General features: G+C 39.7%; 2 protein-coding genes across 2 annotated transcripts; one reads left to right on the forward strand and one right to left on the reverse strand.

Annotated features, from left to right (window-relative positions):
* Positions 1-1198: 1198 nt before the first annotated feature.
* On the reverse strand, positions 1199-8166 carry sugp1 (SURP and G patch domain containing 1). Its single transcript, XM_026150465.1, has 14 exons — positions 8021-8166; positions 7391-7565; positions 7145-7245; positions 6733-6981; positions 6452-6575; positions 6249-6349; positions 5218-5341; positions 4798-5126; positions 4404-4510; positions 4078-4255; positions 3867-3973; positions 2785-2930; positions 1514-1643; positions 1199-1293 (listed from the first exon to the last, which is right to left on the reverse strand). Exons 1-14 carry the CDS (start codon positions 8037-8039, stop codon positions 1267-1269), a joined length of 1917 nt encoding a protein of 638 aa, XP_026006250.1. The 5' UTR covers positions 8040-8166; the 3' UTR covers positions 1199-1266.
* Positions 8167-9258: 1092 nt separating this feature from the next.
* On the forward strand, positions 9259-16784 carry rnf126 (ring finger protein 126). The gene is made up of 9 exons (XM_026150734.1): positions 9259-9432; positions 10199-10257; positions 10482-10542; positions 10952-11190; positions 11385-11453; positions 11535-11604; positions 12932-13025; positions 13355-13470; positions 15651-16784. Exons 1-9 carry the CDS (start codon positions 9358-9360, stop codon positions 15801-15803), a joined length of 936 nt encoding a protein of 311 aa, XP_026006519.1. The 5' UTR covers positions 9259-9357; the 3' UTR covers positions 15804-16784.
* Positions 16785-17020: the final 236 nt, after the last annotated feature.

Here is a 17020-nt window from a genome sequence, read left to right on the forward strand (position 1 = left end):
ATCTTTCTCATTTCACTTTTAATAAGGGATTTTACCCCATTGTTATCTGTGATCATTTATATTTCCCAGGAGGAGAGTATATTCTCGGCAACTGTAGTTCATTTTTCTCAAGCACTGATTACAAGAAAGAGAAATTGTTAACTGAGACAATTAATTAACCAATTAAATATCCAATTATTCCAACTAAAAAATGTCAATCATTACTTGTTTCATCTTCTCAAATGTCAGGATTTATTTGCCTTCAAGATAAATAATTTAAGTATATTGTCAAAAGCTATTTTACATCCCTATCACAATTCTCATAAATTTTAAGAGATCAAAAGATTAATGGATTATAATAATTGCACCCACTAATATCTGTCTTAAGAAATTTAATCCATCAAGAAACCCTCATGCCATTAACCAGCAACTCTCGATTTACTTTCTACTTTCACTTAAGTTGCCTCTGAGGAGCAGCTCTTGCTTAGCTGGGATTTCTGAGTTATATTTATCCTGTCTAAACCTCTCTGGAGAATGGCAAACTGAAGGTCTGGTTTCACTGATTTGTCACTCCTCACTACTGGCTGCTTGAGCCCGGTCAAGCCTGCTTAATGACTCACTGCTGTACAGAGCCATGGCAGAATGATTACCGATCAAACTATCAAATATGATTACACGACTGCCTACACTTGGCACACAGGTATGTCATAAACTGAAAGTAAGATACTCTTGACCCCTGCATGTCCTCTAATAAATAGATTATAAACAAATAGGTATAAGCAGGTGAAAAGATAACTGCACATTTCAGGAGGTGGCTGTTTTATTGCAGAAACTGTAGCATATAGTGAAAATAATCAAAATTGTTACAGAACACAGTAAACAAAACTATACAGAAAATTGTGTGCTAAAGCAGAAGTGAGTTTATTAGATGGTAAAGCAAAAAGATGTAATGAGTTTACTTATTATAGAAGTTGGGTGAGGACAGTATTTGTTACAATCTGTAATTGAAATATAACACAGATGATCAAATACTGAAAACTGTGTGTAATTACACCAAACAAACTAGAGAATCTACAGAGCTTTATTCCATTTTCAAACTTCGTCATCCTCTTGGGCACGGGCACACACACACACACACACACACACACACACACACACACACACACACACACACACACACACACACACACACACACACACACACACACACACACACACACACACAAAAAAGCTTTTTATTAAGTTACAATAAAGAAGAATAAGTATACACATAAACAGCTGTCTACATTAGTAATATGGTCTCCGTGGATTATTCTGTAAGAAGACAAAAGAAAAAGCAGATTAAATTCAAGCACAACAAAGGACTGTGTGTGGCTGTGCAGCAGAAATCTTCTTTAAAAAGTCAACAGATCATAACACGGAAACAATGTGTGGCTTTCTTTATGCAAATCCAAATTATGTAAACAGTTTAAATAAATTGGTGAAATTTTATAGATTACTTTTACAATGTTAGAAAACATAAAAGATATGTTACCAGTGGGTTGGGCCTGAAGCGGTAGGCGAGCATCATCCTCTTTCTAAAAGCGTCATATTCATCATCACCTTTCGAGAGCTCAGCTGGGCGGTCAATTCCAAATCCTGCTCCATTCATAGCCGTAGTTCCCCTGGAGTGAGACAGAGAGATCATAAAACAAGACTTTTTTGTGTCTCTCTGATACGAGTGTTACAGTCTCTAATAAAAACAACTGCTCTTCCAAATCAGAGGTGTAAATAATGAAAGTATTAATGAATGGCTACCGTGCACGTTGGCTCACTGTCAAACTCATGGCCCCCTGAGACAGCTGAATATAAACAGAGCCAGTGGTAATAATGGCTGTGTTTATATTCAGCTATTTATACCTAAATAGGTCTGCTAAGTCCTATTTAGGTATAAACGCCCACAAGATTTACAAGCACACACTGTAAACTGACTGCTAAGTAATACATTCCTGACACTGTCATTACCGGGTCATTTAACGACACCAAATTACACTTTTATATACTTACTGCACTAAATGTTGAACTAATAATTCCTGCAATGTATGTACCAAAGTACTGAAGTAGTAAATCAGGTGTAGTTTACTTACACTCATCATGGGCATGGATTTCATGGTTATTTAGAATTTTTGCAACCGTTCATCTTCCAGGATGGAGTGATTATACAGCATATATTACTCTCTATCGACTTAAAAAACAAAAACAAAAAAACAAAACAAGAAATGGTGCACAAGTTGGAATCTTTTTATAACTGCCAAAACTCAAGAACTGGAAACTGCTGGAGTGTCACTGTCCACACTGAAGCGAGTTTCACGTTGACATGGAGTGAGAGGGTACTGACCAATAAAGACGATCCTGCTCTAAAAACACCTTCAAGATTATCCAAACCAAATTTCAGTCAAAGCAGGTTAACATTAAGCCGATGGAATGGCCTTCCCAAAGCCCCGACCTCAACCTTATTGAAAATCTGTAGACTATGTTTAAAAGCTGGGTTTAAATGAACTGGTTTGCCAATACCAAAAGTGTCTGGTTGAGGTGCAACTTGATAAGAGACATTTAACCAAATATTACAATCAATCCATCCTGGAAAATTAACAGTTAAAAGAAATCATTTAAAGCCCCAATTTACCACGGCATTCATGCCCATGATTAGTATATGCAAACTTTTGCCCACAACTGTAAACACCAGAAATCCAACATGATAAAATTACGGCACTGAGTTCGGTTTAATTTAAATATTAGAAGGATGATATAAGTAGAAATGCTCACTTGTTGACAGGAGCCTTTATTCCTTGTCCTTCACTGCCGAGGCCTTCGCCTTCTTTCCAGCCCATCTTCATGAGCATTCGGAAACCGAGATTCTCCACCGTCAACTTAAACTCTTTGTATTCTGAGTAGTCAGGGTCCCGACCCTCCTGTGAATCCAGGAAAAAAAGTTGAGCATTCATAACAAACAGAAGCAGCATTGTGTTTTGATTCCACACATTTTTTATGACTGTGAGGAATCATAATTCAGTTTTATTAGAAACACTCAAAAAAATCCTAAAGATATCGCACAAACATGGAGCCAATGGGACATGGAAACAGCTAAAATAAAGCAATAATGTTTATCATCCTTGGGAAGTGCACATGTACAGAAACAGGGAGTGTATATAGTTGATTATTAGATTTGTACTGTTAAGTCATAGGTGTCCTTCTATTTTTTAGTTGTTTTAAATGTTGAGAACATTATAGATGATGTATCTCAATAACACTCAGCCTTCAGGCCTTCATCAAATACAGCCTGCAAAAACATATGTACTATAATAACCCAACAGTTATATTACATTTTCCTCAAAGACACTTGTCTGTGTTTATATGTGCTTAGACTCAAACTGTATGCCGTTTGCCATTTAAAAAGCCACATCCTGGAGCTGACTTTCTAACAACTTCCCATGCCTCTGGGAGACAAATTACATTCATAGTGCTCATTTTTTCAGCTTTGATACTTTTTGATGAGATAATAACAGTGTCAAATCACACAGATTTCTTTTTAAAGTAGCAATTACAGTCTGTTCCTAGGGGACTTTCAGAAAGGGACGAGGAATGTGCTGGGAAATGGGCAGTCTGGGTTCAACTGCTGAGGCATTTCAGAAAAACCTCAGCTCTACTAAAGATATGTATGCATTTGTTGTGGAAAAGACACTAAATATATATATATATATATATATATATATATGAAAAAACTGATTTACAAGGGCCTACTTTTGCAATCCTTTCTTTTCCCCAGAAATAACATGCGTGATGCATTAAACAAATCCTGATATTTCCTTCCCAATTTGGGGAAGTGTTGAATTGAAATGAAAACTGACCTTTAGTGCCTTGAAAGTCTCCATAAACTTCTCCAGCTCCTCTGGGGGCAGGAAGTCACCAATAAAGTGCTTCCCTTTACCCATTTCTGTCAGAGATTCAGCCCATTCTGGAATAGACATTTACATTAAAAACAAAACAAAACTAAGTCTTCAAAATCCTATAGAGTTAAAGTGTAAATGAATGATTTTCCAGGCTGCTGGTAAAACTCACCGCGAGTCTTCTCCATTTCCATCTTTCGGAGCCGATGTTCCCAGGTCCCCGCTTGCTGGTCAACCTCTTCATCGCTGTCATACTCGTGCTGATGCTCTCTTATGGCCTTCTCCCACATCACTTGCATGTCTGCCATTGCACGCTTGTGCTTCATGATCATGTCATACATCTCTTGCATCTGCAAAAAACCCCAAAAACAACACCTGCTCAGTTAGCAACACATATGTTGTTAAGAACTTCCAGGAAATTATAATCTTGTATGATCTGAAAGAAATTTAAAAGACTAAAGCAACAACACTATGTATTCTTTTTTAATACTTCCATACCTCTTGTTGTTCTTTCAATTGTCTCTTCTGGTCCTCAGATAATTCTGTCACTCCAACCAGACCAAGAGGTTTCCCTTTTTTATAACCCAGACCTCTCAGCTCCTGGACTAAAACGGGGAATATCCATTAGTATGTATAATGCTAGCAATCTCAATTTCTCATTAATTGTCAAACTATCTTGCTGGGCTCAATGTTCAGATGACTTTATGAAATATGGCTATGAGCATTAGCATGCATAAGTTGGAAAATATTTAATAATATTTGTTGTCAGCTGCAAAACACATAATACCGTCTTACGAAAGAATTGCACAAGAAAAAGGTTTGGGGTTAAATTAATATTCATCCCCTACAAATAAACACATGAACAGTACTTGCACATTTGTAAAGTAAATACCAGAAAGTGATGGTGCGTTAGGGTCTGGAAGACTGTTCTCATGAGGAACAACAATGAGAGGAATAGGCAGGTCGACTTTGTCTTCTTCAGACCCCCATCTGCTCTTCCTCTTTCGTTTCACAGGTGGGGTTTCTGACTCCTTAAAGTGAAGTGCAGATGGTTGGCTCTGTTGTGGAGAGATTTCTGGTACTGGAAAAGCAGCTGGTGGCTTAACAGCTGTCCTGGAATCTCCTGTTAAATCTGCAGAGTTCTGAGAGTTTGCAGCACGATACTCCTTTACTTTCTCTTTGTAGAAACGGTGGGCTGGACTTTGTTCATCATATAAAAAACTGAAGGACAGAAGATTCATACAGTTCAGACGAACTATCAAAAAAGAAAATGTGAGACATGCAGGACACAGGAACAGATATGGCCACTTACCTGAAGGCTGGGTTGTCTCGGTTGCGCTCAGCAGCGATGGCTTCCACCTCTGGGCCACCCTCCGCCACAAACTTGGCCAGCTTCTCAGCCACCTGCTGGGTTTCCGCGTCCACTGGGGGGGAGACTTTAAGCAGCCTATTAGTACTGGGAGTCAATTCACACTCTACTACTGTACCGTACTCAACTGGCCCTCATACACCACCAGTCTAGAGCCAATAGGGGATAAGAAAAGGAAAAGGGAAGGAGGAGCAAGGGGGACAGGGGTGGTGAATGGGGAACTGTATGGATTTGAGGCGTTTACTGTAACAAATGAAGAATGAAGCCCTGAGAGACTCCAACAACATACAGTATGACTATAATTTAAAACTTACATCTGCATTCATTACACCGTTCAAGTCAAAGTCTAATACTGTATTTATTAAAGACTTATCCAAAAATAAATCAGTATAGCACAGTCATTGTGCCAGAAAACAGATTGAGAGTCTGAAAGCAAAATCTGCAACATCTTAAGCACAGTTAAAAGCAAAGGCTAGCTGTGATGTGTTGGCATGAAGTTGGAAAAAGACCCAATCAGAAGCAGAAAGTGGGTGTTGAAAAGTGCAGATCCAGATCAGAACTTTAAAATACATGAATGGTTCAGCTGCTTTCTAAATATCTCAGTTTTAGATATGCTAGGAGTAGACACAGTAAAAGTTACACATTTAAAATAAAAAAGTATTGGTGTAGATGGTAAGCTGCACTAACACTACTGAGAAATGTGAGCCTTCTGCTATGCAGTTTTCAAAACAGATCAAGTTATGATGAACTCCGTTGCAATAGTACATTAGTTACAGGCTTCTGTAGTCACGATATTAGCCATCACTATCGAGCTCTGAGTATCTCAGTAGTCAGATTATAATACCTGAAAATTGCAAGTGTATCTGAGAATGCGGTATCGGCATGCATTCCTGTGCAATAACAGTAACTCTTGAGAGGAAAGATTAAAGAAAAGAAGCAGAAAAGGAAGTGTGTGAAGTAAAAAGGCCATTTACCATTATCTGAGAGTTTCTCTGGTCTTTGCAAATCCTTTTTCCATTCTGCAATCTTTTTCTTGTAGTAGAGATATTCCACGCTGCTCTTATCATACAAAAAACTAAAAGACAAGGGCAAAAATTGTAAAACAGATATGTCTGAAAAAAACTTTCAGAGTAAAATAAGTCTTACTAAGTTAAGCGACAATGTCCTTCAAACTTACGAGAAAACAGGATTGTCCTTGTAGTCTTCCTTGGCCTTCTTCTCCAACTCAGGTCCCCCCTCGGCCACAAAAGAAGCCATCTTGTCGATAATGAGTCTGGTGTCTGAATCCTCTGGGGGAGAGACTTTAAGCACGCTATGAGTACATTTACTCAAAGGGCACAAATGACAAAATGCCAGTCACAAGGCAACTGTTCCACTGGAGTACGCAGAGGATGCACTGAAATGTCCAAGCCATGGAGGTGTCCCCTGACACAATGAAAAACACAGGCCAGGAATTACCTTTCATCTCTAAGAATTTGGAGTAATCGGCCTCTTCTTCCTCATCATCACCATCTGGAGAGCAAAAGACACTTGGCCTCTGGCTGAGAATGGGATTCTTCTTGGACTGTGAGAAGCTCTTGAACTGATTTAGCATGCTGCTGACTCCAAGGCCAGGTCGCTGGCCAACGAAAATGCTCTTTTTCTGGAGCGCATTTCCTCCTGGTGATAAAGTTGGGGTTGATGGGGTCTTGGCATCATTGATGGAACCTAGAAAGAAAGGGAGACACTTCAGGAAAACCCTTCTACTAAATTCTATTATATTTAGATTCTAATTAATTAGGTTATGCATACTAATGCAAACTGTCCCATCTAAAGCTCTGCTAAATATCATTCAATATTTTGAGTAAGCTGTGCAGAATTGGGTACTAACCAGACACATGCGCCTTTTCCTTCTGCATCTTCATGAACTGCTGTAAGAAGCTCCCATCATTTGCGAACTTATTTGTGGAAGCCCCTTGGACACTGGTAGAACTACAGGGATAAAAGTGTAAAAAGGTATTTTTAAAAATATGTTTTCAAGTCTAAGGTTGGCATCACAGAAAACATTCACGTGTACAAGTATCAGATTGTTGGTATTCAAACTGAATGTGGGCCATGATAGGATGTGTATAATTACCTTTCAGGCAGAGGCTTGCTAGTGGTTTGAACATTCATTTTTGCTTGCTCTGCCATTCTTTCTTCGATCTCTTTTTTCTTCTGAGCTATCAGTTTTTCTTGACGGAGAATAGTCATGTTCATTTTGCTTTTCTGTGGTTGGATGGGTCTGGACTTCCACCCTCCTCCTCCTCGACCTCAAATACATGACAAAATACAATGCATGTGACAACAAATCTAAACCTCTAACAAAAGATAGAGCCACCCTCTGAAACAACTAGCATATCAGGAAATCTGACACTTATTTTATAAACAGGCGAAGACTAGTGCTAGCCTTTTATAAAAAAAAAAAAACACTTATTCGAGCAACAAAACAATTTTCAGTAGCTATGTGACGAACTCTGAACTGGGTTAAAGAGGCAGTTGTGTCTTTAAATATGATTGTTAAAGACTGCAGTTAAAATGTGTATTTATTGAACTGTATTGATCTTATTTAAAACCTGATCCAGCTAACCCAACAGCTAGTTAACTTAGCTGGCGTTGTACACTGGTTCAAACAAGCTAAATTAGCTTGTGAGATTTAACGGATAAATTATCGACCTTAAAGTGCAGTTTGCACGTATTTGGCGTAAATCTCACTGTAAAGGTTTACCTGAATCGCCAGACTCCATGGTCGCAGCAGGAAGAAAAATGCACTTCTAAAGAAGACGAGCAGGGACGACACAAAAGGCCTGCAGTAGTTACGGTAGAAGCGGGGCGACTTCAGGCTGAATTTCCCCACAAAACTTCCGGTTTCCACTCACCAGAATAAAAGCATAATTTTTACCTCGAGCCTTAACCGCATTTACTTTAAAGTCTATGTAGTAAATCGGGCGATCGTGGCTCAAGAGTTGGGAGTTCGCCTTGTAATCGGAAGGTTGCCGGTTCGAGCCCCGGCTTGGACAGTATCGGTTGTTGTGTCCTTGGGCAAGACACTTGACCCGTTTCCTACTGGTGGTGGTCAGAGGGCCCGGTGGCACCAGTGTTCGGCAGCCTCGCCTCTGTCAGTGCGCCCCAGGGTGGCTGTGGCTACAATGTAGCTTGCCATCACCAGTGTGTGAATGGGTGGATGACTGGATGTGTAAAGCGCCTTAGGGACTAGTAAAGCGCTATACAAATACAGGCCATTTACCATAAATAGGTATAGAATAATTAAATAAAACCATGCTTTCTTAAATTCCGAATCTTAAACAAGGTATATAATTATCCTTCATCTTCAAACCCCTAAAGGAAAACAAAGAAATAAACAAACAACAACAAAACAACCTGTAGTAAGATTTTTTTTCTTCACATCTCCCTGCCCTATTGAAATTGTTTGGACTTGTAAAGAGGAGGGCTAGTGAATATATTGTTACCACAAGCTCTGACTATTGAGCTATCAGGCAGGAAGAAGATGGATGCAGTGAAGGAGGACATGCCGAGGATTCGTGTGACAGAGGAGTAGGCAGTAGTCGAAAGAAGAATAAAAATACAGTAATTATAGTCCAATACTTTAATCATTTATTAATTGTTATCATTCAGCTTCTTTTCAGGTTCATTTTTATTGTTTAAAATGGGTTAGTTCTCTTTCTTCTTTGCCTTCTTCCTCGTATTATTATAAAAATGATCAGGTTTAAAACGTTCTGAAAAGGTAGTACAATATACAGATAGACAAAACACTTTGTCTTATAGCCATACCAATGTAGGTCAAAAATGCACCAATAGGGCCTCCTCAAATTTGACAAAACTGACAAAAAATAAAACTAAAGACTTGCTTCTATATTATATATTCGTTTAGTTCGTTTTATGGTAAGATAGAAGAAATTATAATTTGGAGGTAAATACACCGGAAATCATTTCCTGCCTGTCGTGTCAGGTGCGCGTTAGTTTCCGTTTCCTGTTGCAAGAGCCGTCGCTGTTGTCCCTTGCTGCTACCCGTCCGTACTGTGCGAACTGCTCTCCTGCTCAGAAATGGCTGAAGCTCCCCCACGGCCCTGCCGGTTTTTTTGTCACCGGTGTTCAGCAGAGATTAGTCCGCGTTTACCGGTAAGGGCCGTAGAGACACCTTTTGTCCGCGTGAAGGATGATGAGTAATATCCGACCTTGTCTTTTTTTTATGTGGGTTTGGCACTCAAAGAGTCTCTCGACTCATTTGCTGCTGTTTAGCTGCGCTAGTTCGGCTAGCCCTGTAGTAAAGGACGGGGTGGTAGTCAGGTGTCACTAATCAGGCTGGCGGATACGCTTGGGTTGAGATGTCATGTTTTACCCTTATTATATCGAACGTCACTAAATGACAACCAGGTAGAGCTGACGTTAAGGGCTTGACAAGTTCAGCCGCGGTAGCCTTTTGACATTAACGGGCAAGCTAACGGAAGACCGCGGGCTCACTTTCGATTTAGGGGACTTGTTCTTTTTTTTACTCAGGAGACACCGCTTAGCGGGGAATGCTTTCCAGTAAAGACTGTTGTTGGCTGATTGTAGTTGTTAAATCATTACAAAGTCACTCTCTGTCGGCTCTGCTGTTGTGTCATCAACAGCACTGTTGTCAAAGCCTTTCACATGAAGCTTCTTGAATGTTGCAGTAACAGTTTCTCTTTAGTCAGTCTGCTGCTCAGCTGTGTGACACAGTGCCCTTTAAATGTAGGAAACTTCTGAAGCCCTGCTCAATAAAGTTGCACTCCATAAACGCTCCTAAAGACAATTAAAAAATATATATATATATGGGTTGCAGAAGTATATAATGTTGGCGTTCGACCTAATAAAGAGACAACTTTGTTTGTGTCAGGGATTCAAATTTACATTTTCATTGTAGGACTACACGTGTCCACGCTGTGAATCTGGTTTTATTGAGGAACTGCCTGAAGAAAGAAGGTAAGGAGGATCAATCTGAAGAAGTCCACTGAAACAAAGTTTCAAAACAAACATTTAGTCAATGAATCAGAACATCAGTGCAAAATATGAGCCACCAGTAAATCTTGACCATAGGCAGAAGGGACTTGTGTACTGATGCTCTGATGATAAATCGGTGTATCGCTACTTAGTTTAATATTTCAGTACATTTCTACCTCTTAACGTTTCACTTTCTGTTTATGCAGTGCTGAAAATGGGTCTGCCTCTACTTCCTCTTCCAGTGATCAGTTCCGCCCAGTCTTGGAGGTAAGTGTGACGTGATAAATCAGCTGGTTCTGAAAATTTTTTTTTTAACACCCTACACCAGGGGTGTCAAACTCAAATACACAGTGGGCCAAAATTCAAAACTGGAACAAAGTGGCGGGCTAACATTAATATTTATTGAAAAAAAAAATCTTCCTCCAGATATAAAAATGAATCTTTTCTTATGGACTCAAATAAGTTTTGCTGGAAAACTGAATATGGAACAAGCAAAACTTAATACTAAACAATATATATATTAGCTGTATAATACCAGTAGGCCAGCTCTAATGGTAATTTGGTATGGCTTCGCGGGCCAAATGTAATTAGGCTGTGGGCCAAATTTGGCCCACAGCCTAATTTGACACCTATGCCCTACACTATATTTTGACATTGTCTCTGTCTCTACCACTAGAACGTGGATCACCAGCACTTATTCACATTTCCCCCGGGTTATGGTCCGTTCGCCCTTGGGATTTTTGATGAAAACTTTGACCTTCGGTTGCGGCTACCCACAGAGGACAACCGAGAGACGGAAAACAGGAGAGAGCGGGAAATGGCATCGCGGCAAAGATACGGTGCACGGCAACCACGGGGTCGGCATGTTCCTCGGCGACAGGGTACGCGACACGAAGGAGTGCCCACATTAGAGGGGTGAGACATTTTCAGCAGTAGAGCGTAACTGAGAAGAAGTGACAGGGGAAACAGCTTGGCTTGTTACTGTGTTATGTGCAAACATTATATGTCACATGTTATGGTAACAGTATTAATCCCACTGTTTCTCAGTTTGAACCCTGTTGCTTGTTGTAAGTAGTTTGTTTTTGTGATGTTTCTTTTTTCCTGACTAGAATTATCCAGCAGCTAGTAAATGGAATTATAGCACCTACAGCCATGCCAAATATTGGGATGGGACCTTGGTAAGTTTAAGAATGTATGATAGACACATTGCTTACTTATTTCAGGAGACTTTTTACTTTAACATCCTTCTTAATTTGCAGGGGTATGCTACATTCCAATCCAATGGACTATGCCTGGGGTGCCAATGGGCTCGATGCTATCATTACGCAGGTATGTACAATGTTTTTCTTTCACATGAAAATAGAGATAAACTGAAACAGAATTTTATACTTGGCTTTCGAGTCCAACAAATCTATTCAACAGAGTTGCAGGAATACTGTGATCTAGTGAATACAAGACCTGGGCCCTGGATTTCAGAGTGGGGTCATTTTAGCAAGTTTAGCACTTAAAAATACACTGAAACAATCTAAAAGTGTTGAGCACAACATTTGGAACCTCCGTCTGGTGTTTCAGGAAGTCTCACTAACGTACACAGAGAGGCTTCAGAGATTTGACCTTGAAGGCTTTCAAATTTGGATCACTAACTAAAATGTAAATCTGCATCAGCTGATTTTTTGAACAAACAAAAATTACTCTGTGGGAGATGGGAGGGGGGGCTGACTACAACGAAGAACGAGGACCTAGGAGGGAAAAAAACTCCCAGCATTTTTTTTTCTATCGGCTGGCACTGGATATGAAACATCAGGACATAACCGCATGGTTAACACGTAACACACCAGCATGCCCCTAAATGTCTTTGCAGAAGTCCAAAACAGACATTATTGTAATGTTATTAAGGTGAAGTCCAAAGACAAAGCTCTAGGCTAACTGGCTCAGAATGTATCTGTGACTTGAACATAATTTAGTGAAATGTGCAGCTTGGTTTTTAATTCATGGTGTTTAATGTGACTGAGGACAGGATAAGAACACAGAGGCGCATGGAGGCAAAATAAAAGAGCCACCACAACAAACACAGAAATGGTAGAAATTACATCAGTGTTGTAGCTTAAGGAAATGGCAAAGCACAATGCAGGCCTGAAGTTAGGGTCACAAGCAGTATCCCCCTGGAATTGTATAAAACCTTCAGTCTAAAGGAGCATCTTCTGCAGCCCAGCATCACTTCTAACCTTCCTGCAACTTTCACGTCCAGGTCACGTTCCTGACCTGATATGCTGCCTTCAGGCTTGGACACTGTGGACTCATTCACTGAAACTTGTGGTTTGGTCCCTGGGTCATAGCTTTCATTGACCCGGTTCCCATCAATATTAATGATCCTCAACATGAGGGTCTGGTCAGAACAGGAATTTCAAGGTTCACTCTAAAAATAACAGTGACAGTGGGAGTGGAGTCGAAAAAAAAGGAGAAGGTCCAAATTAAAATTTTTCTTTTTTTTTTGTGTCTAGAGTCAAAGAATGCACGTTTGCAACTGCCTAATGAAGCACCGGTGATCAGGCATATAGAAATATGAAAAGAAGTTTCCTTTGATTTGATCGGCCTTGTTGTCATTCTGATTTGGTCACAGCTGGTCATTGTGAGCATGTCTGTTTTTCATTTGTAGTTATTAAACCAGTTTGAAAACACGGGTCCCCCTCCTGCAGACAGAGAGAGGATAAAGAATTTACCCACGATTTCCATCACAGAGGAGCACGTCAGTAAGTCCTCTTCTCATTTTCAGTGTGGTTCTTTGTACATTTCACTGCAACCTGCTCAGCTATGCACTCTACTTAAAAACAAATAAATAAAACATCTGTGTAGACAGTTCTACTGATTCAACAACAGTATGTGGTTTTTTTTGTTGTTTTTTTTGAATAATGAGAAAACAGCCTTTGAAAAGTGTCTCTTTTTTGGGACATTTGGCTTTGTCACAATTGCTCAACACTACCTAAACTCAAATAAACTATATCAGCATGATCTCAGTTTTCCCTGGGGCTGATGTGTGTGTGAGCACAGACAGATGGTGTGTCGTTTGCTGTTTGCACAGGTGCTGGTTTAGAGTGTCCCGTGTGCAAAGAAGACTACAGTGTTGACGAGAGTGTAAGGCAGCTACCCTGCAATCATTTGTTTCACAATGACTGTATAGTACCGTGGCTGGAACAGGTATGTATATTTAATGGATGATGCAAACAGAACTATAGAGCTGATTGAAACATTAATTGTGTTATTTCATTGATATCAACCACTTGCATATGAAGCCAGGTTTGTTTTGGATCACTTGATTCTTATATAACCTTTGTACTTCATAAACTACTAATGTGGTTGCAGCAGATGGCTGCCCCTCCCCGAATCTGGTTCTGCTGAAAGGTTTTCTTCCTGTTAAAAGGGAGTTTTTCCCTCCCAATGTTGCCAAGTTCTTGCTCATAATGGGTTGTGTGATAGTTGGCTTTTTTTTCTAATCTTCTAGATTATTTTCCTTAAAGTATAAAGTGCCTTTAGGTGAGTGCTGTTATGAATTGATGCTATATAAATACAATTAAAATGTTTCTGATGATACCGTAAACAAGTTAACTGCTAAATCATAGCTTTACAGTTTTAATAAAGACTTTCAAAAGCAGCACTGATTCTCAATATTCTCTGGTGGCTCTCTTAAATCTTGCTGCTTTGAAACTTTAGTGGTTTTCTGTATTCCAGGAGTAAAGAAAAACGCTCTAATCCATGCAGTTTTACACATACTGCATCATTACACGGTAGTTTGGAAAAACACACAATATTTCCCCGTCTTACACTTAGTTGCAGGCCATATTATAAATGAGTTGCATTTTTTTTCCCTTGGTGCATATCATGTGTCTCTTCTGGTACTTTCAGCAATCTTCCAGGAATTTGCTGACATTTGTGAGCCAATCTTCACCCTGGAAAGATTTTTTTTCAGAAGCTCTGTTTTACTAAAAGGCCAAAACAGAAAAAGCAGTGTTTACCAAAGTACCTGTGTATAAGTGGGCACGGCTTACAAAACCAGTCGGATGCATGCTGCACTGTCTTATTTAAGAGCTGTCATTCATCCTGCCATTGTGTTGAGGTCAGATGTTTTCTGGTTGGTGGGGGTTATTTAGTTTTATTTTGCTCTAACTTGAGCAGCTTATGACGTGTGAGTCCTGAAGAAATCACCTTGTCACTGAAGCTGTGGCTAGAGGCAGTTGAATTACATTGTTTACAGAAATATGTCAAATTGAATTGACAATAACAAATTCCAACACTAACTCTTTGGTTGCACTGGACACAGAGGGTTTTCAGACCGTTTGCGGTGATTTTCTCTCTTTTTACTGGCTACATGCAGTGCTTGTTCAGTTCAATTCAATTTTATTTATACAGTGCTAAATCACAACAACGTTCACCTCAAGGCGCTTTATATTGTAAGGTAGACCCTACAATAATACATACAGAGAAAAACCCAACAATTATATGACCCCCTATGAGCAAACACTTTGGCGACAGTGGGAAGGAAAAACTCCTTTTTAACAAGAAGAAAGCCCCAGCAGAATCAGGCTCAGGGAGGGGCGGGGCCATCTGCTGCGACCGGTTGGGGTGAGAGAAGGGAGACAGGATAAAGACATGCTGTGGAAGAGAGACAGAGGTTAATAACAAGCACGATTCAGTGCAGAGAGGTCTATTAACACATAGTGAGTTAGAAAGATGACTGAAGAATAAATACTCAGTGCATCATGCAAATTTCCCCAGCAGCCTATTGCAGCATAACTAAGGGAGGATTCAGGGTCACCTGATCCAGCCCTAACTATATGCTTTAGCAAAAAGGAAAGTTTTAAACCTAATCTTAAAAGTAGAGATAGTGTCTGTTTCCCGCATCCAAGCTGGAAGCTGGTTCCACAGAAGAGGGGCCTAAAAACTGAAGGCTCTCTTTTGCATGTTCTGAGTAAGGCAGTTTGACTGAGTTTGTGGGATGGCCAGACTACACTGGCTAAATAAATGTTGGCATCAAAGGTCATTTATGGAGTTAAAAAAAGATTTCCCAACCCAACAGCGTCGTCTATTTTTACGTTTTTGGAGTGGCTCTTTGTGGCACACTCAGTTTACTTATTGCTGTCACGCCTAATGTAGGCATTTTCATTGATTACAGTGGAAGCATACACCCAGTGAAGAGTCTGCATTATGTCTACAGTGTAGCCACAAGGCTGTTGTCTGGAACCAGGCTTCTTTCAGTTGTTTAAATTCAATTCAATTGTCCATTTTACTGAGTTATTAAGATTGTGGGTGAGAATAAAACTGCTGTGTCCATGTATTAAAGCTGATCACAGTGATAACTTCCTATGCCCCGTCTCTTACAGCATGATACGTGTCCTGTGTGCAGGAAGAGTCTTAGTGGACAAAACACAGCCACAGACCCGCCGGGGTTATCGAGAATGAACTTCTCCCCCTCTTCCTCCTCCTCTTCCTCCCCAAGCTCACCTAGCAATGAAAATGCTGCCAGCAACTCCTAGATTTTCACTGTTTCACAAGAGAAAACATCACACCCTTCTTAGACCCAGCAGCTCCTCTCTGCAGCTGAAACCAGGACATTTTTCTGTCTCAGGTGAACGGGACAGTGAGACGAGGTAAACTCAAATTTTAGGATTTTTTTTGTTTTGTTTTGTTGTTTTTCTCCCTCCTTCTGTGCTGAACGGATATTGGGACCAGCTCCCGCTGCTACTGTTACAGAATGTTTGAGGAGGTGGGAGTCAGAAAAGATGGAGAATATGATGACGATAATAATAACAGTCCACTTATGAGTGGGATTCTTACAAGACCCGGAGCAGAATTGAAGCCAGATTGGACTGCTTTTTGATGAAAACATGTCCTTGCAGCAGTGCTTGGACACATTTTATATTTAAAAGACAAGATGCTCTTTTTTTTTAAAAACATTGCCTGTGGTGGTGGAGTCCGTAGATGTGTAGAAAGAGAATTCCTTTTTGAACTGCGAGCCACTGTACAGCGAATGGATCAAACTAAGACCTTGCGGGAAGGAGACTGAGAGTGTGCATCTGATTTTTATTTATTTGCACAGTTTTTGTTTTGTTTTTTTTAGGTTTTTTTCTTCTTTTTTTTTGGCACAAAATCTCATGTTGGGATGTGAATGTGAGTCAACTGCTGAACAAAAACAAGCAACATTTCAACCTTTTGCATTGAATAAATCTTTGAAGATGTGTTTTTTCTTTTTATTAATTTATTTTTTAGAGTTTGATTCAGTGTATTTGGTGCATCTTGGTAAGTTGAACATTGTTACAACTTAGGAGGGGATATGTAGTGAAAATGTTCACAACTGTGTGTTTATTGGACCCCTGCAAAGTAAAAAAAGAAAAGGCAAACAGGCATGGGATCATCTTACCTCTGTGGAACTGGCCAAATGTGTTTCACGAAAACAAGTGTTTATTATTTTATTTACTGAATTTTTGTACAGTCACAATAAAGTGATTGAAAACAAATTTAAAGGTTTTTGCTGACGTTGTACAGAAATATGACAGCTGACAAAGTTACTCTGAGGTTCAACTATACAGTATACGTTAAACTATAGGTTTAGGGGAAAAAAGGATGTTAAAAAATGTAAATTCCCTCATTCCCTTTTTCAGGATGAAGTGTTTTGAGGTTTGATTTCTTTAATGGGTCATAACAAATGTTAATGTGTTTTCTCACCATGTGAGATTTGAAACTTTTGGTTAAA

Source organism: Astatotilapia calliptera, chromosome 18 (assembly GCF_900246225.1).
Source record: "Astatotilapia calliptera chromosome 18, fAstCal1.2, whole genome shotgun sequence".
In the NCBI taxonomy this organism is placed as follows: Eukaryota; Metazoa; Chordata; class Actinopteri; order Cichliformes; family Cichlidae; genus Astatotilapia; species Astatotilapia calliptera.

Excerpts from the sequence above, each read along its gene's own strand:
- sugp1 (XM_026150465.1), bottom strand. Across the intron at positions 7,246-7,390 it reads AGCAAGCCTCTGCCTGAAAG|TTCTACCAGTGTCCAAGGGG; the intron begins GTAATTATACAC and ends TTATCCCTGTAG. Across the intron at positions 6,576-6,732 it reads CAAATTCTTAGAGATGAAAG|TCTCTCCCCCAGAGGATTCA; the intron begins GTAATTCCTGGC and ends GCGTGCTTAAAG.
- rnf126 (XM_026150734.1), top strand. The coding sequence starts at position 9,358 with ATGGCTGAAGCTCCCCCACGGCCCTGCCGGTTTTTTTGTCACCGGTGT. Across the intron at positions 9,433-10,198 it reads AGATTAGTCCGCGTTTACCG|GACTACACGTGTCCACGCTG; the intron begins GTAAGGGCCGTA and ends TTTTCATTGTAG. Across the intron at positions 10,543-10,951 it reads AGTTCCGCCCAGTCTTGGAG|AACGTGGATCACCAGCACTT; the intron begins GTAAGTGTGACG and ends CTCTACCACTAG.